Below are 18,620 nucleotides of genomic sequence, written 5' to 3' on the forward strand. Positions count from 1 at the left end.
TCTAAGTGGTTAGGTCATGTGATATGTTTATAGAGCTGGTCGATATGGACGCGGCGATACCTAATATGTCTACTTAATTACATTTTTGTTTATTTTTACTTGAAACTTTAAAAAATTTAGTGGGAAAACTTTATTTTTTCAACTTTTTTTTCACTTTATTTTTTGTCCCACTTTGGGACTTCAACTTTTGGGGGTCTAATCCTTTACAATGCATTCCAATACTTCTGTATTGGAATGCATTGGCTGTATGAGTAATACAGTGAGTATTACTCATACAGCTTCCTGCCTGTGAGATCCAGGGGGCTGGATCTCACAGGCTCGTCACCGGAAGGGAGCGCGATGCCTAAGGAAGGCATTGCGCTGCCTTCCATGCCATCGGGTCCCCCCTACAGCCGCACGAGAACCAGATGGCACCGCCGCCAGCCACAACTTAGAAAAGCCGCAAACCGCAGGCCTGAAATGACCTGCGGTTTGCGGCGATCGCCGACACAGGGGGGTTACGGGACCCCCCGCGCATTTAGCCAAGGTGCCTGCTCAATGATTTGAGCAGGCACCTTGTACCGATCACTGCCCGCCGGGCGGCGGTGATCGTAAATACACGACGTACCGGTACGTCATGTGTCCATAAGTACCGGGACAACATGCCGTACCGGTACGTCATGTGTCCTGAAGAGGTTAAACTGGCTGACATTAGCGATGTGCTAATGTCTGCAGAATCTAACTCTGCTATTGTTATGTTTATTGATGCCCCCTTACTGCACAATTCTTACTTTTGTAGTATGAAAATTAGCCTCTAGGAGCAGGGTGGGGGGGTTTGCTTCTGATCCTAGAGGCTCTGTTCTCCCACCTCATTCCACGCCCTGCCATCCTTGATGGACAGGCCAGCGTTCGTCTTCTCCTGCCGGCCCTGTGTGCTGAGTAAATCTTGCGCCTGCGCCGTTCGGTTTACCCAGCACACAGGGTCGCCAGGAGAAGACTAATGCTGGCCTGTCCATCAAGGACGGCAGGGCGTGGAATGAGGTGGGAGAACGGAGAACTTTTATAATATGCAAATAAGCCTCTAGGAGCGGGGGAGGGGGGCGTTGCTCCTGCTCCTAGAGGCTAATTTGCATATTGCAAAAGTACGAATTGTGTTAGAGGCCGTAGTTTACGGATCCAGGTAGCAAAAGAAGTTAAACCTTCTGTAATAATCGAATGGCAATGAAGTATATTACAAAATTTCTAGATGTTGCCTTTGTTACATACAGGGCTACCCATATCCAATAGACAACTCCCAGCAACAATGAAGTAGAAGACTCAGTGTCATTTCCCATTCACCTTTATTTTGAAAATAAATCCTATAAAAATAAGTTACTTTTACAAACACAAATAAATTTATCATCTAATAATAACCATATTCATAAAAAATCATATATTATATAAATAGTACCCTTGATTGTCAGTGTATAAAAGTAATCGCCAAACACAACCATATCCAGAACCGATATCTCTACATAGTCCCTTTATAAAATAAAATAAAATACAATATTCTTCCGTTAAGTGCTTTGTCTCTAGCGTATGTACATACATCTCCCGAGCGAAACGAGACTCTGCTCAAGGTTATCTGAAGGCAGTGATTTCCAGGTAGTGTACTTTAGACCTATGTGACGAGCACAGTGTCCTGTGTACCGTAGTGTGTCGCTCCAGGATATTTAGAATAAGAATCTTCTAAAAGCAGCTTTATTACCTAAGTGAGGCTAATGAGTAAGATTAAGCTCTTCTCCATAGAGCTGGGATCTCCATAATTGCACTAATGAGGGATGACGAGCCTGAAACAGCTGCGTGCAAGTGGAAAAAACAACTATAATTTCGGTATGTGTTGTACCCAAGTGGGTATGGATAGAGGGGCAAAAATACATGATTTTTAACTCTCTACTGTAAAGGGAAAAAAAATATTTTTTTTGTTTATTATGACACTGTATGTGTTCAGGAATTAACAAAATGTGTGCCTGGAATGTGATAAAATAAATAAAAAATACCATCACTTAAGTTAAATCCCTTACCCCTCCAGCACCTATCATTGACCTCAGCAGTCTCATGCCGTACATGCAACCCTGAGGTTAGTGATTGGCTGCAGCAGTCATGTGATGCACTTTATGGCATCGCTGGAGGGGTGAGGGGGAACTGGAGCGGCAGTGCTGTTCTGGTGGGGCATTCAATAGGGGAGTAATGGTGATTTTTATTATTTTATTATTTCCTGTTAGATAACACCTTTAGGGTATGTTCACACAACTAATTTTAAAAATCTGCCTGGAAAAAAAAAAAATAATTCAAATTCAATACAGTTTTTATGTATTGTTCAATACAAAATTGCATTTTCAACTCGTGGTTTTTGGTGCAGGTTCACACCAAAAACTGTGCAAAAAAAAACTCATGGACACTCAGAGCTGTTTTTGGATGCTTCCCCATCCATTTCAATCGGATATTCAGCGCAGATTCCGCCCCAAGATAGGGCATGCTGGTTACTTTTTTCCATGTAGAAAAAAAAAAAAGTGCTTCTTCTGATTGAAATGAATAGGAAGGTGTTTTGAGCTGATTTTGAGGCAGAACCCCACCAAAAACTGTGTGAACTGGCCCTTAAAGCAACATTTGATTCATTGACATCTATAACCTTTTACATGGTCTGGCCTTAGGCAAACCACAGGTTAAATTACAAAAAAAATTCATTTCAAACCCCATTGCCCTCTTCGCTTTCTATGTTGTTGCTTCCGTGTCTTTTTCTAGTTGTGAACAGTTTGATAAAAATGAAGAAATCAACATTGACATTTTCTGGTGATGATTCACAGCATCTACTGGCAAGGTAATATCTTCTGCCAGACTATCGCCCTACTGGCATGGAGAAAAAAAATAAAATAAAAAATTCTGAAGATAAGTATCTTCCAGGGATGAATGGTAGCTGCTTATCTCCTCTGCATATGAAATGCCCATGGTCAGACAGCTCTGCATTTCTCCTATTTGGAGACTCAGGAATGATCAGGAGGCATAAGAAAGGAATGTCATATACACTATATTAAAATTTGTCGTACCCTTCCTAGTGTTTGCTGGTAGTGCTTTAAAAAGCAAGATATTCTTTGTATTGCTATTATTATAAATTCCTCGTTCAGTGTTAAGTCCAGTAGCACGGAGGATACCCCACGGACTCGACAAACGCCCATCATCATATAACAGGAATGCATACGGCCATTTATAAAACAATTTTCACTTGCACCCAGTCAAATATTGACGTGATCAAGAATTAATATTGGATTGACCAGTTTCACAGAAACCAGGAATACTGTGTGCTGCTTCGATGAGCAGCGGGTAGTGTGCACTGAAGAGTCCATGGCTGCAGTAGTCAATGAGCAGGTACAGTGGTCCTCCAGGAGCCCTCGTCTATACGGCATTCAGCGGCATCATCTCCTTAGTCTTTTCTTTCTTCCCGTTTCTGCATTTGCAAAGGATCACCGACAGCACTACGATTAATACAATGAGACCCACTGATATTCCTACAGCCACCAATATAACAACATCAAATTCTGGAAAGAGAAAAAAAAACAAGACGAAGACAAGGGTTAGATGGAGTGACGCACAACATACTTCATGTTACATAGGCATGCAGGAAATAGAGCATGTAACGATATGTATCTCATGTGCAGTCAAGATACATATGGCGGTTATGTCCTTCTACACCAAAGCTCCGCTTCTTATTAGCCAGGTATACTCTACATAGCAGCAGTTAAAACTACAAAGGGTTGAAGGAGACAGGTTTGAAGCTTCAAAACGAATTGTGTAACCACCACATTTTATGAAGTGTCACAAATTTCAAGGGATTTTCCATCTCAGACATCCTGTGGATATGCAAAAACTGTCTGATACAAGAAGGTGTCAACTCTGAGACCCCAAACATGGGTTACCTTGACTCCCATCCTACCAGGCTGAATGGCGTACAGACCGAATGAAGATATTGCTGTGCGTTGGAAATTTACAGTCAAGCCTTTGGAGAAAGGGGGTTTCCACCCCTGGGGACATTGCTGCCCTGCAGACTCTGCAGGTTATGGGTCTCCTGGCGTCAAAATCTGGTTTGATGCTCACATTATCACTGCAGCGGCGACATGTCACCCATGTGTTATGTGACCCACTGACTTTACGCATGGGGGACACATCACTGCTGCAGCCAGTCATTGGCTGCAGCAGTCAAGTGATCTGTGTCAAACCGGTTGCTGATGTAGGTAGTCCCAAGATCTGCAGGACTAGGATTAGGTAAGGTTCTGGTGAGGGGTTTGTAGAAAACATCTCCAGGGATGAACAACCCTTTTAAGGAATTGGCTTTTTAGCTGTTTCAGTTACTCCTGTAGACTTGAATGGAGTCACGCACATGCTTAACCACCTCTACATTTGCTCTCTGCTTAGATTTGTTGGCTTGCCTGGTAGAAGAAACCTCAATTTTTTTCTCATAAGTTGGCTCCCAGTGGTGGAATTCCATCCTATAAAATATTTACAGCATAGCCTGTGGATATGTCATAAAATTGAGTTTGAAAACCCTTATGAAGAAGGCTGTTCCTGCTTAAAATTGCCCTGCACAACTCCACCAGTTAGTGATAGAAAGCCACAACACATTACAAGTAATGCGTTGGTATTATGAGAGACAGTAGAGTAGTAGGGACTCGTGAGAAGAGTCTACATGGAAGTACATCTGAAATATTCACCTAATTGCGTGGGAACGGACTGCAAAGAATTAATAAGAGCTATGCAATAAGAGTAGGACCCAACTCCCACATGTCTGCTAGAGTCATAGGAGAGGAGTCAACTTACACTGAGGCACAAAACTCCAGTGGAGGGTAAAAACCCACTGGCAGCTGGAAAGCAAAAGCAAGTTCAGAGTCTATGACGTGTATATGACTTATACAATACATTCTTCTCCAAAGCTAGTACCGACACAAATTGTAGGGACGATAGAAAAAAAACCTTTAGGAATTACAACATCATTTTTTAGTTTAAAGTGGATCTGTCATCTTAAAGGGGTTTAGCAGATATACCCCATGTACATCTTCCCCATGCTTTTTCTTTTCAGTTTGGCCTCTCCTGTCCCAGTTTCGCCATGTAAACCAATCCTTCTGGTTTGTTTCCATCCTGTATGTAGCAGTTCCTGTTCCTGGATCCAACCAAACCCATGATGCACTTCTCCTTCCTCTGCCACACCAAGCTAGTTTATAGCTCCTCCCACCCAGCTAGTCACATAGACACGCCCTTATCACTGCCTCCTCCCATGGACATAACATCACAGGAAAGAGCTGCATGGACATGGTCATGTGACCATAGCCAAGAACGGGAGATAGGAGCAATAAAGGTAAAAGAAATACATTACAAAATGACAACTACCTTCATAAATGATTATTTTAAAGGATGTGGATGTAAACCGGAAAACCCCTTTAATGTGCAGTGTGATGTAATGGCAATATATTACAGCTACAGGTCTGTACTACTAGTAACCAAAAATAAAAAGTTGCATTATTGTGCTGTTAGAAGCATTGATAGAATACAATGCACACCCTCAGGGTGGTGACTGATAGTCTGTTGTGTATATACCTATAAACGGCATGGTGTCATTCACTGCAGAGAGGTGCGGGGGGAGGGAACCTTCTCCTTATTATGATGGGGAAATTTAGAAAGACTGGTGTTTCCCATGCCAGTCTTCACCAATGTGCCTAATTTATTAAGAGGCAGATGAGGGGGGGGGGGGAATACAATAAAAAAAACTTTAGCAATCACAAAAAATTTTAAAAAGAAATTTGCTTTGATTAAATAGATCAATAGATATTGTTTTTCAAGTTGGTTTAAAAATGTCCATGGCCATGCCAGGTGGAACAAAAAAATGCAATAAATGCTGCTCCACCTGTAGGTAAAAAAAAACTCCTAACGTGATTCTCATACAGTACAGGTGCCTTGTTTTCACTGGTGCATTCCATCATGGATCACTTTCATTGTACGTCACGTGACCTAAGCCGATGGAGTATTTTTCCTATGGTTAGATCTGAGCAGCATTACCTTGCCATAGTCAACATTATTGCTCCAATGGCTCTGCTGGATTTATTTCAATCTGGCAGCTCAGGGAGCGTCTCCTTCATCAGCTTCTGCCACAGTTGGTGGCAGTTGAAGGATAGTACAGAGCAGGCATGGCCGACCTGAGGCTCTCCAGCTGTTGTAAAACTACAACTCCCACAATGCCCTGCTGTAGGCTGATAGCTATAGGCAGTCTGGGCATGCTGAGAGTTGTAGTTTTGCAACAGCTGGAGCCTCAGGTTGGCCATCCCTGGTACAGAGCATGTGCAGCCACCTCTGAGGTGGACAATTTTTTTTTTTAAAAGAGCAGACAGCAGGTGGCGCTCTACAGATTTTAACTTTTTGAAAGGAAGGTTTGATAGGGAGTGGTCTTTGCTTTGGTCACATACCTTCCCCCGCAGATGAGGAGGTGCAGAGTTCATCAGAGTGCTGGCTCTCTCTGTTAGATTTGCGAGATGGAACTGATGCCTCGGCAAAGAAGCAGTAACTTTCTCCTTTGTCGGTATTTATGACAATTTCATTGGTTGCAGATGATTGTTGTTTCTGCGAAGACGATTAAAAAAATAATAATTAAGAAAAAGCGTGAAATTTTTGTTCTACTGGTGAAACATTCAACAATCCTAATATCTCAGCTGCTAGAAATGACTAGGAAAGTTAGTTTTCCTTCACCCGGTATAAAGTGAAAACTTCCAGAATGCACTTAACTAGAGCTGAATGAATAAAAAAATAAAATAAGGAATGCTGGACGATTTCAGCTCTGAAGCCACCTGAATCATAAATAATTCCCTGGATCATAATACATGCTGTTACTTGGGATGAATATAATTCTACATAGTGTTGGCCAAATGTGTGTGGCCCTTCCCTATTACCTATGTAAAAGAATAATTAGCGGACTCAATAGTTGATTACCTTTCCTGTGCTAGAAGCCTTCCTGTAGAACAGTGTGTAGGTAAAGTCATTTGGAAACATATCCCGCATGGTGATGGGAGTGTTATTAGCATATTTGTAGGGTGTCGGAGTATCTCTGATAACTACTTTGAGAGTATTCTGCTCTTTGTTCAGTGTGAAATTTTGGATAATCGGTTTCCCAATAATTGCTGCAAAAAAACAAAACATGAAATAAGAACATGTCAATAATGGAAAGCAAGCAATTGTAGAATTTTACCAAATATTACAGAACATTATATGTCAATAGATTACTGATATGGCACCTCTGGTATGAGATAAATTTTGAGGTTGCCTAATTTCATAGGACATGTTTAAGATCCTCAACCGGTACATCGGAGAATCACTTCCAGTATAAATTATGGATACAATGGACGGCAAGGAAGTCAGTGCAGCTAAAAAGAGGAGCTGAGCTCTCCTGCATCTACAGGGGCCCCAGAAGTAAACTATTTGTTCTCACAGGGGGACCTAACGTCTGAAATCAGGTTGAGACATATTGGATAACCCCTTTAAGCTGCCTAGGTTTATATGTGACATCCAAGAGCTGGTTTAGACATTGGGTGGATTTGGACTAAAACAAGACCTAAAAACAAAAAAAAAACCACATGCTAACAATACAACTCAATAGAATATTCAGAGACCCTTCATTTATTCCATGGGAACCATGCTATCATAGCTCTGAGGTTTCCTCCTCTGCTCCTCTGATATCCTTATTAACAGAACATAAAGAACATCCCGTACTTTGGTCATAAGGTCTGAATGTCGGACCATCAGCATAAGGAAATTCTTCAGTGATTTCGGAAGATTTTATTTCTGAAACTATTCGAATTTCGTAGGTGTCTCGGATGTCCTGCATGATATCAGACACATCGCATGAGGTTTCCTTGGTGTAGATGCATTTCTTCTTCCAGTCTTGAAACAACTGACTGAAAAGACAAAAAACAGGGGCACCTTTCATTATTCAGCAGCTCCATGTTAGTGAAGTCGGCTCACATTACTGTTAGTAGGCATAGCTGTGACTAAGTACAAACATGATCTGGTTTAAAATGCGCATGCGTCTTTAGCTGCTATGGTTTTAAAGAGGTGACAAAAATGTTATGGATTGTATGGAGCGCTGGAGGTAAGTGCTACGGATTGTATGGAGCGCTGCATGTAAGTGCCATGGAGTGAATGGAGCCCTGGAGGTAAGTGCTATGGATTGTATAAAGCGCTGGAGGTAAGGGCCATGGAGTGCTGGAGGTAAGTGCTATGGATTGTATAGAGCGCTGGAGGTAAGCGCTATGGATTGTATGGAGCGCTGGAGGTAAGTGCTACGGATTGTATAGAGCGCTGGATGTAAGTGCCATGGAGTGAATGGAGCCCTGGAGGTACGTGCTATGGATTGTATAAAGCGCTGGAGGTAAGGGCCATGGAGTGCTGGAGGTAAGTGCTATGGATTGTATAGAGCGCTGGAGGTAAGCGCTATGGATTGTATGGAGCGCTGGAGGTAAGTGCTATGGATTGTATGGAGCGCTGGAGGTAAGTGCTATGGATTGTATGGAGCGCTGGAGGTACCTTCATTTATGCATATAAACTTTTGTTTGCTCCCGCTACCGATCCAGGATTTTCTTCCCTGCATTGTCCCATAATACAGATGATTTCATCTATATGTTTGCCTTCATGCACCTATTCTGGACCACAGGAACCTGCTTTCTTTTAGGTTTATAGGGAACCTGTCACCGGGATTTTGTGTACAGAGCTGAGGACATGGGTTGCTAGATGGCCGCTAGCACATCCGCAATACCCAGTCCCCATAGCTCTGTGTGCTTTTATTAGGTAAAAAGCCTGATTTGATACATATGCAAATTAACCTGAGATGAGTCAGAGCTTGAAAATATGACTCTTCTCTGGTGACACAAGTAAGATATGACTTTTTTATGTTAATTTGCATATGTATCAAATAGTTTTTATTACACAATAAAAGCACACAGAGCTATGGGGACTGGGTATTGCGGATGTGCTAGCGGCCATCTAGCAACCCATCTCCTCAGCTCTATAGCCAAAATCCAGGTGACAGGTTCCCTTTAATGATCTTGGAGTCATTAATCTGCAGTGTGGAATGCAGTATCTCTTACATTTAGTTCTTTCATTACTTTGTAGCTCTCCTGATTCCTCCCAAGGTGAACCTTCTGGACTGCATGTGATACAGATCACTTTGTACATGCAGAAACAAGAACACAGAGCCGTCCCCTATGTCAATACCTTCTCTATCAGCAAATCTCTCTGTGCAGGGAGTAATCAAGAAAAAATGTTCCAGGCCTCGGTGGAGCAAAGATCTGACAAGGTAGCTGCAGCCCAACCTTTCCAGGAGACCTAAGGCATAATATTTCATACCTCAGACGTGCGATATCAGCATATCCTACCCACCAAGATACGTGACAGAAGCGGTGATGATGTATGATTTACTGTGCCCCCGGGGTGCCACCTGCGCAGGTCAGCAAGTGCAGTCCCTACTCTTAAAACCAGCTGCTACCACCCTAGCTGGGCAGGGGTATATCATTGTATAACTCTTCAGGTCAGGAAATTGGGTAAACGGAATGACAACCCCTATCAGAGCAGTAATGGTGGCCTTACGGGCTGTCACCCAGAAACCCATATGATGTAGAGCTGGATAGACATTAAGGACATTAAAAGGCCATTTTCATCTCAGACACTAATGGCGTATCACTAGGATAGGCTATCACGATCAAATGGGTGCAGGTCCTGCTATCTCCAGAATGGGCCCCTCCAAGTGAAAAGAGAGTGCACCACGAAAGTGCACCCATTTACCACTATGGGAGTTCTGAAGATAGCCGAGTGCTGGCTTAGCTATTCCTGACAATCCCATAGCGGTAAATGGAAGGTGCACGATGCACACTTCATTCACCATTGTGGGACTTCCTAAAAAGTGCACTTGCTTGGCTATTTTCGAAACTCCAATAGCAGTAAATGGAGAGCATGCTGTGGCACGCTCACCTTCACTTTGGTGGCTCTGTTGTGGAGATAGTAGAGGGTCCCAGAGATGGGACGTGCACCCATCTGACACTGATGGCATATCCTAGCGTAGGCGGGCCGGTTCACCATCTATATAAATGACAGCTGAGGACGTGAGCACTCACCCTCTCACCAGCACTGTGTACGTGTAGTTTGTAGGTTTGGGCCTCCAGTCTAATATGGTTTTACAGTTGATCGATGACACCTTGATGTCTGTTGCTGTAGGGAAGTTCACACCTGCAAAATTAGAACAGCATTTTAAAGGTTAAAACCCACTAAAGCCCATTTCAAGAATACTTCATTCTTAGGCTACTTTCACACTAGCGTTAAAGTTTTCCGGTATTGAGTTTCGTCATAGGGGCTCAATATCGCATTCTTTTTGTCCTAATGCCTTCTGAATGGAGAGCAATCAGTTCAGTATGCATCAGGATGTCTTCAGTTCCGTCCCTTTTACAGTATTTAGCCGGAGAAAATACCGCAGCCTGCGGTATTTTCTCCAGCCAAAATTCCGGAACACTTGCCGAAATGCCGGATACGGCATTAATTTCCATTGAAATGTATTAATGCTGGATCTGGTACCAAGTGTTCAGGAAATTGCCTGCATTGATGGATCCGGTTTTCTTACAATAAATAAATACCAGATCCGTTCTTCTGGATGACACCAGAGAGACGGGTCCAGTATTTCAATGCAATTGTCATAAGGATCCGCACCCGGAAACAAATGATATCCGTTTGCATACAGAACTGCCTGCCGGATTCTTCTAACGCTAGTGTGAAAGTACCCTTAATTGTAAAACTCAGAGGCTGTACGCATCTTAGATGGGGTGACTTTGGCCAGGAACGAGGGCTGATCGACTATATAGCAAGTCGATTGCCGCTTGTTTAGAAGCCCTTTTAGATAGGCCGATATAAGGTGAAAGGGGGGATGAACAATCCTTTTGTACGATCATTCTTCCCCATTTAGTTTGCACGTTTTCAGCAGCACGTCCCATTTACCGCTGATGTTATTGTGTTAAAGGGGTTATCCAAGCTTAGACAATGGGGGCATATCGCTAGGATTATGCCCCCATTGTCTGATAGGTGCGGGTCCCACCGCTGAGACCCGCACCTACAAGGAGAACGGAGCGGAGAAAGTTGAGGAGGGCGAACTGCGCATGCGCAGACGCCCTCCATTCATTTCTATGGAGCTGACGAAAATAGCCGAGTGCTGGCTTGGCTATTTCCGTCGGCCCCATAGAAATGAATAGGAGCGGCGGCCGCACATGCGCATTGCGCTCCTATTCGCTTCAATGGGAGAGGCGGGGAGCTGCGCCTGGTGGCCTCCAGCCACAACTCTCCCCGGCTCCGTTCTCCTTGTAGGTGCAGGTCCCAGAGGTGGTACCCGCACCTATCAGACAATGAGGGCATATCCTAGCGATATGCCCCCCATTGGCTAAGATGGGAAAACCCCTTTAAGGCACAAACTGATTTTTAACAAACACAAAAGATCAAACCTTTAGGCTAAATGCACACGATCAGGATTGCTTGTGAATTTTCCATGCACATTTCCGTGCGGAGGATCCGCACCGTAGGTCATGTACATTGTATTCTATGAGAATTTCAAACTGTCATGTACACCCCGCTGATTTTTTCTGTGCAGGTTTTGACCTGCGGTGCGGATTTTTAAATCCATTTATTTTATTTTTTCCTGACCGGAATGGGGAGAGTAAAATCTGCATGTGGACGGATTTCAGTGTGGATTCTCTGCACCTAAATCCTAAACGTGTGCATTTACCCTTAGAGCATCTGTGGCCTCAACATGAAATCTCACTACATTTACTAAATCCAAAAGGTTAAACTGAATTAATAATTAGCCTGATGTCACATTCAGCTTTTACATAGGCTGATACTGGTGACCCAGGAGGAAAGCTGCCATGAGACCTGGGCTGGTATTCGCTCCAGCGGCACAACAGTATTCTCTGCTGTTTTCCCAGTGTTCATGGGTGCCGGCACACAGCTAATTTCTGCCACAACATCTGCAGCATGTGAAGGCACCCTAATGGTTAAAGGGTTTCTGTCACCAGAATTAACCCTATTAAACTGGCTGACGTGCGATGTACTAATGTCAGCAGCCCCTAATTCTCTTATTCTTATGCTTATGGATGCGCCCCCTTACTGCATAATTTAAACTTTGATGATACTCAAATTAGCCTCTAGGAGCGAAGGGGGGGGGGGGGGGCGGCGTTGCTCCCGCTCCTAGAGGCTCCGTTCTGCCACCTCAAGTCATGCCCTGCCGTCCTTGATTGACAGGCCAGCGTTTGTCTTCTCCTGCCGGCCCTGTGTGCTGGATAAATCTCGCGCCTGCGCAGTGCCGTTTCCCCAAGCACACGGGGCCAGCAGGAGAAGATTGAGGCTAATTTGCATATTATAAAAGTTAAAATTGTGCCGTAAGGGGCGCATCCATAAGCATAAGAATAGGAGAATTAGGGTCTGCTGACATTAGCAAATCGCACGTCAGCCAGTTTAATAGGGATAATTATGGTGACAGAAACCCTTTAAGGAGGCCATAGGGGGCAAGGATAAATTGGGCAATACCTCTTCAACTGAATTGTATTTCTTGGAAATGTTGTAACAATTTGCTACAAAATGAAACTTTGTTTCTAGTTGTTACTTTCTAGTGTAAATAAATATGAGGAACCTTTACATTACAAAAGTAACGCCTCATTGATGTTTGCTACATTTAGAAAGCAACACACTACATAAATGGTCAGGACTCAGGAGATCTTGATTTAGGGATCAGATTTTTAGCACCGGGATATGACACTGAATCAGCAGGGACAGGAGGGGATGAGACATATGCTTTGGATTATGTGTTATTTTTATTTAATGGGGTATCTCCATCTCAGACTTTTATAGCATATCCTGAGGAAATGCCATTAAAGTCCAATGTGTGGGACCTGCATCTATCTTGGGGCTGACTGTAGTGTATGGAGAGGTGGCCGCGCATGTCTGACCCTCTCCATGCCCTTCAGAGAACAGCTGCACGTGCATTTATGTATTTTATAAGGATTCGTATTGTAAAAAAAATCTAATGCTGATTATGATAAGACAAAGTTATAAAAGCAGTGAACCCTTATAAAGGGGACCCCTCACCTCTCCTGACATGCATGCTTAAAGAGGACCTTTGATCACTCCTGACATAGCTTCATGCATTTCCCGCGTACTAACAATTCTGGAACATCTGCTCTTATACCTCTGTGTTGTGCCGTTCCTTTACTATTTCTACTAGAAGTTATGAATAATTGCTAGCAGTCTGCAGTAAGGGTACAGAGGGGAGGTAACAGGTTGGGGGCGTGTACCTGCACAGTCTGAACATGGCAGCACTGATTGGATAGAGTGAGTCTGTGCAGGGACACACCCCCAACTGGTAACACCCCTCTGTACCCTTACTGCAGAGGGCTAGCAATTAATTTATAACTTCTAGTAGAAATAATAAAGGAACGGCACAACATACAGCCATAAGAACAGATGTTCCAGAATTGTTTTCACATGGGAAATGCATGTAGCTATTAAAACAGACATGTCAGGAGCAGTGAAAGGTCCTCTTTAAGTAACCACTTGCATCCACCATGTAATAGCAATTCTTTAGCATCTATTCTTATGGCTCTATGATGTGCCATTCCTTTATTATTCCTGCTAGAAGTTATAAATGACTTTCCAGCAGTCTGTAATGAAGGTCCATATGGGTGTTACCAGTTGGGATGTGTCCCTGTACAATCAGCCACTGGCAGCACTGACTGAATAGATTTAGGGCTATGCAGGGACACCCCCTAACTAGTAACACCCAGCTGGATCTTCAATGCAGACTGCTAGTAATTCATCCATAACTTCTAGCAGGAATAATAAAAAGGAATAGCACATCATAGTCATAAGAATAGATGGAGAATGTAGGTAGTTACTAAAAGACACGTCAGGAGTGGTGACAGGTCCCCTTTAAATAAGGTATAATCTGGAATATTGCTGCGCCTCACAGCCATAAACAGAGACTAGGGGGGCAAAGTACAGCAGGAGAGAGCAGCTAGGGTTTCAGCCATTAGTTTTAAAGGAGAATGACTCCGAAAATAAAAGTAGAAACACTAAAAAAAAAAAGGCACAATTTTGAATGAGAGAACAGGAGGTTCTGATGAAGAAAGCTTTCCCACAATCCACAGGACAACCCCATGCTCACAGCTATACATCAAATGTGTTAGCATCATATGAAATATCTGAAGACATGAGATTCTTAGGGTCTCAGTTCTCTTCCACTAACATAAAACATACTGAATCAATTACAGTAAAACAAAGTCATTCCATCCTCCGGAGAATGGGACTCCGACTTCAAAGGATCTAAGCCTATGCGCATGTGTTTAACATCGGAGAAATGTGACCGTGTTCCCTTTATGTGATCTCCTGCTTCCTAAGATGTGAAGACTAAAGAGACTGCTCACCTAATAACTTACAGGGCTGAGGAATGTCATGTACAGGGTGGGGAGAGGGGGGAGGTGAAGCTGACAGGGATCCTGGGTGAGCTCTTCAGTATGACGTCTATGTAAAGAGCTCAGCTGCATGCGGGGACATGGATGCAATATATTGGGGGGGGGGCGCGCGCGCTGTCTTGCTTCTCTCCCCTTTACATTTAACCATTTAGTGAACTCAACAGCTGAGGTGGAACTATGGAGGTGCAGAGGTGGTGTTAGCACCTGGTGCCAGAGGAAGTCCGGCTAGTCCCTTGTTACCTATTTTATGTTGGGGTCCAGGAGCTCCAAGTAAAACTTCTGATTTTGGACTCTATAATCGACTATGATCTAGGGCAGGGCTGTAGATGATATAGGGTTGCACTTAATACTTATTATTGGTTAGGGTACAAAGATAGATGATGGGGGTCATTTACTAGGAGTCCTTAAAAAAAAGTTCCCATTTTACAACTTTTTCACGTCCATGCAACAATATTTTGTCACAACCTGACTTTTCATGCTGCCCTCAATGCTGGGGAGGTGTGGGAGCCTGGGCGCGCGGACTGGCCGAGGATGCGCCTAAGCCTCATCATAAATTAAGCGCATCCTCCAGCAGCTCAGGGATGGCGTAAATGGACGGTCTTTGATAAATGACCCCCAATATCTGCATCCACCATAATCCATGTGTCCTGTGTAGACCTGGTCTATGCTGACATGTCCTTATGTGGTCAAGAAGCTTCTAATATTCTGAACATTATTAGGTCTCACTCACACGCCCGTGACAAGATGGTCAGTGGTTTACCCGGGAAGATTTCCGTGAACGATCTTCTGTATTCCATATTCACTGCTAGGCTGAAATGTTTAATTTCCAGAGCATATTCTAGCAACGATCTGGGAAAACCACGGACCAAACACGCATGGTATATTGGACGTGTCTGTGGCTTTCATGGACCTATAGACTATAATTTATCCGTAATCACGGGCATAAACAGGGAGCGCCCCCGTGGTGTCACCCACGGTCCATGGAAAGCCTGTGATGCATGAATCCACACCCTTAAAGTCAATGGATACGTGTCCTGTCCATGGAGGCTTTATTCTTATTTAGTATTTACAACTAGGGGTGAACAAATCGCGTTTCGGATCCGAAGTCGATGCGTTCCCCAACTTTGTTTTAATGCTGTACGGAGGCCTGTCTCTGTGTATGCGTTGTGTGGAGTCAAAATCCGTTAAGTCCAAAGTCTGTTTCAGTACCGAAACCAACTTCGGATTCCTGTCTTAGGCCTCTTGCACATGAACGTATTTTGTTTCCGTATCGTTCTGTTTTTTTGTGGACCGTATGCGGAACTATTCACTTCAATGGGTCCGCAAAAAAAAATGAAGTTACTCCGTGTGTATTCCGTTTCTGTATGGCCTCATGCACACGACCGTTGTTTTGGTCCGCATCTGAGCCACAGTTTTGCGGCTCGGAGGCGGACCTATTCACTTCAATGGGGCCGCAAAAGATGTGGACAGCACTCTGTGTGCTGTCCGCATCCGTTGCTCTGTTCCGTGGCCCCGCTAAAAAAATATAACATGTCCTATTCTTGTCCGTTTTGCAGACAAGAATAGGCATTTTTACAAGGGGCCGCCCGTTCCGTTCTGCAAATTGCGGAAGGCACATAGACAGCCTCCGTTTTTTGCAGATCCGCGGTTTGCGGAAAGCAAAAACAGAACGGTCGTGTGCATGAGGCCTATGTCCGTATTTCCGTTACGCAAAAAGATAGAACATGTCCTATAATTGTCCGCATTACGAACAAGGATAGGACTGTTCTATTAGGGGCCAGCTGTTCCGTTCTGCAAAATACGGAATGCACACGGATGTCATCCGTATTATTTGCGGATCTGTTTTTTGCAGACCGTAAAATACATAAGGTCGTGTGCATGAGCCCTTAAAATGATTTTAAAGTCGGAGAATCGAAGGGCGAAGTTCTTCACTGAAGTCTCACAAGACGTCAGACCTAACACTACGGGTCTTCGTACAGAATTAAAACGAAGTTGGGGAATGATTTGACTTTCAGATCTTGGATCCGAAGCGCGATTTGCTCACCTCCATGTACAACACTAGAACTTTCCTAAAGAGCTTACACTCTACTTGAGTTTTTCTTGCTTACGACCAAGTCTCCAATCAACTACCGTAAACCAATCACACAGTCTGATCTTTAGGGCTCATGCACACAAACGTATTCTTTGTCCGCGTCCGACCCTATTTACTTCAATGGGGCCATAAAAGACGCGGACAGCGCACCGTGTGCCGTATGTCAGTTCCATGCCGTACGCAAAAATATAGAACATGTCCTATTATTGTCCGCTTTACAAGGATAGGACTGTTCTATTATGGGTCAGACGTTCTGTTCCGCAAAATCAAGAACGCATGCGGCCGGTATCTGCTTTGCTGATCCGCAAAATCGTCTACGCGTGAGCCCTTAGTCCAATACAATTGATAATCTTTCATTATCTGAATTTTGCCATAAAAATTATCTAATGAGCTATTTATACAATTTATCAAACAAGAGTCAATGTATCAATCCTTTACACATAGGAGTCTGTTCCCATGAAGCAGGTTTGTGGCAGAAAGCTATGGGCTGGTCCTTTCCTCTGCTTCTTTCTGACCCATTCAGATGAACAGAGTTGATTTTGCTATAAATTGATAGATTCCTCTGGATTTTTGGGGTGACCCACATTTCCAGATGATCTTGGGGTTCCCCGCATTATGAATGGGAACAGCCAATGCCCAGCTCCAGACCCTTCTACTCTGTGTCACCCGCCTGGCCGGGGGCAGCTTACCTTGTGCGGAGCTCCTCTGCCAGCAGAAGACAGCCACCAGCAGCAGCACCGTGTGCAGGCAGCGCATTGTGTGATATAATCCGGAGATTAGCGCGGTATTCCGGTAATCGGGCTGAGAGCTCTCTGTGTGACCGCTCCGGCCGCCGCCTCCTCCTTTATAGTCACCTCTCCTCAGCCGGATCTATAGGTGCGCGGAGGGAGGGGAGGCCTGACTCACTGCTCTTCCTGTCATCACCGCCGTCTGCCGCTAGAGGCCGCTCTGACCGCTGTAACCATAACATCTGTAATCACCTCACAGACTGAGGTCGTGTCTGGAGGAATACCCCCATCATGTGTCCATTAACTCATCTCATCCTATTCTATCTGTCTATTATCTATCTATTTATTTATCAACTATCTATTATCTATCTATCTATCTATCTATCTATCTATCTATCTATCTATCTAACATATCTATCCGTCTAATATCTATCAACTATTTATTATCTATATCATCTCATCCTAATCTATCTCTATATCTATCTATCTATCTATCTATCTATCTATCTATCAATCAACTATCAATTAGATAGATAATAGATAGATATAAGATAGACAGATAATAAATAGATAGATAATAGATAGTTGATAGATAATTAGAGATAGATAGATATAAGATAGACAGATATTAGATATGAGACAGACAGATATGATACATAGATCGATAGATAGATATAAAGATAGATAGATTAGGATGAGATTAGATAGATAGATAATTAGATAGATAGATAATAATCTATCATTATCTAATCTCATCCTAATCTATCTATCTCTATATCTATCTATCGATCTATGTATCATATCTGTCTGTCTCATATCTACTATCTATCTATCTACCTACCTATATCAAATCAAATAAGCTTTATTGGCAGGACTAAATACATTTTAGCATTGCCAAAGCAAGTGTCCATCTAATATCTACCTACCTATCTATCTATCTATCTATCTATCTATCTATCTATCTATCAACTATATATTATCTATCTATCTATTTATTATCTATCTGTCTATATCTATCTATCTATCTCATGTCATCCTAATCTATCTATCTCTATATCTATCTATCATATTTGTCTGTCTATATCTGTCTGTTCATCTTTGATTAAATTTGTCTTTCCACCTAGATCAAATCATCCATCAATCTTTATATGTAATCTATTTATCTATTCTTCTATCAGTAAGCTATTCATGTATAGTATATCACATCTATTTACTGTTACTCTGAAGATGCAGCAGAAAATTAAAGAAGCA

The 18,620-nt window shown here is 43.1% G+C and overlaps 1 protein-coding gene across 2 annotated transcripts; it reads right to left on the reverse strand.

The window, feature by feature from the left end:
• Positions 1-1,302: 1,302 nt before the first annotated feature.
• F3 (coagulation factor III, tissue factor) lies at positions 1,303-17,493 on the reverse strand. Of its 2 annotated transcripts, XM_044301201.1 has the most exons (7): positions 17,331-17,493; positions 10,161-10,272; positions 7,765-7,949; positions 6,988-7,175; positions 6,468-6,621; positions 4,831-4,874; positions 1,303-3,554 (listed from the first exon to the last, which is right to left on the reverse strand). In XM_044301201.1, the coding sequence occupies exons 1-7, from the start codon at positions 17,395-17,397 to the stop codon at positions 3,525-3,527; spliced, it is 780 nt and encodes a 259-aa protein (XP_044157136.1). In that variant the 5' UTR covers positions 17,398-17,493; the 3' UTR covers positions 1,303-3,524. The 2 variants fall into 2 exon arrangements, with proteins under 2 accessions (XP_044157136.1, XP_044157135.1); XM_044301200.1 differs by lacking the exon at positions 4,831-4,874 and having other exon boundaries at positions 17,331-17,492.
• Between the last annotated feature and the right edge of the window lie 1,127 nt (positions 17,494-18,620).

The sequence above is a fragment of the Bufo gargarizans genome, chromosome 7, assembly GCF_014858855.1.
Source record: "Bufo gargarizans isolate SCDJY-AF-19 chromosome 7, ASM1485885v1, whole genome shotgun sequence".
Classification (NCBI taxonomy): domain Eukaryota; kingdom Metazoa; phylum Chordata; class Amphibia; order Anura; family Bufonidae; genus Bufo; species Bufo gargarizans.

Bases quoted from the DNA above. Each gene is read 5' to 3' on its own strand.
- F3 (XM_044301200.1), bottom strand. From the start codon at position 17,397: ATGCGCTGCCTGCACACGGTGCTGCTGCTGGTGGCTGTCTTCTGCTGG. The intron at 7,950-10,160 runs GTGAGTGCTCAC...TTGTCTTTTCAG, and splicing joins TACACAGTGCTGGTGAGAGG to TCAGTTGTTTCAAGACTGGA. The intron at 7,176-7,764 runs GTACGGGATGTT...GTTTTTTTGCAG, and splicing joins ATTCAGACCTTATGACCAAA to CAATTATTGGGAAACCGATT.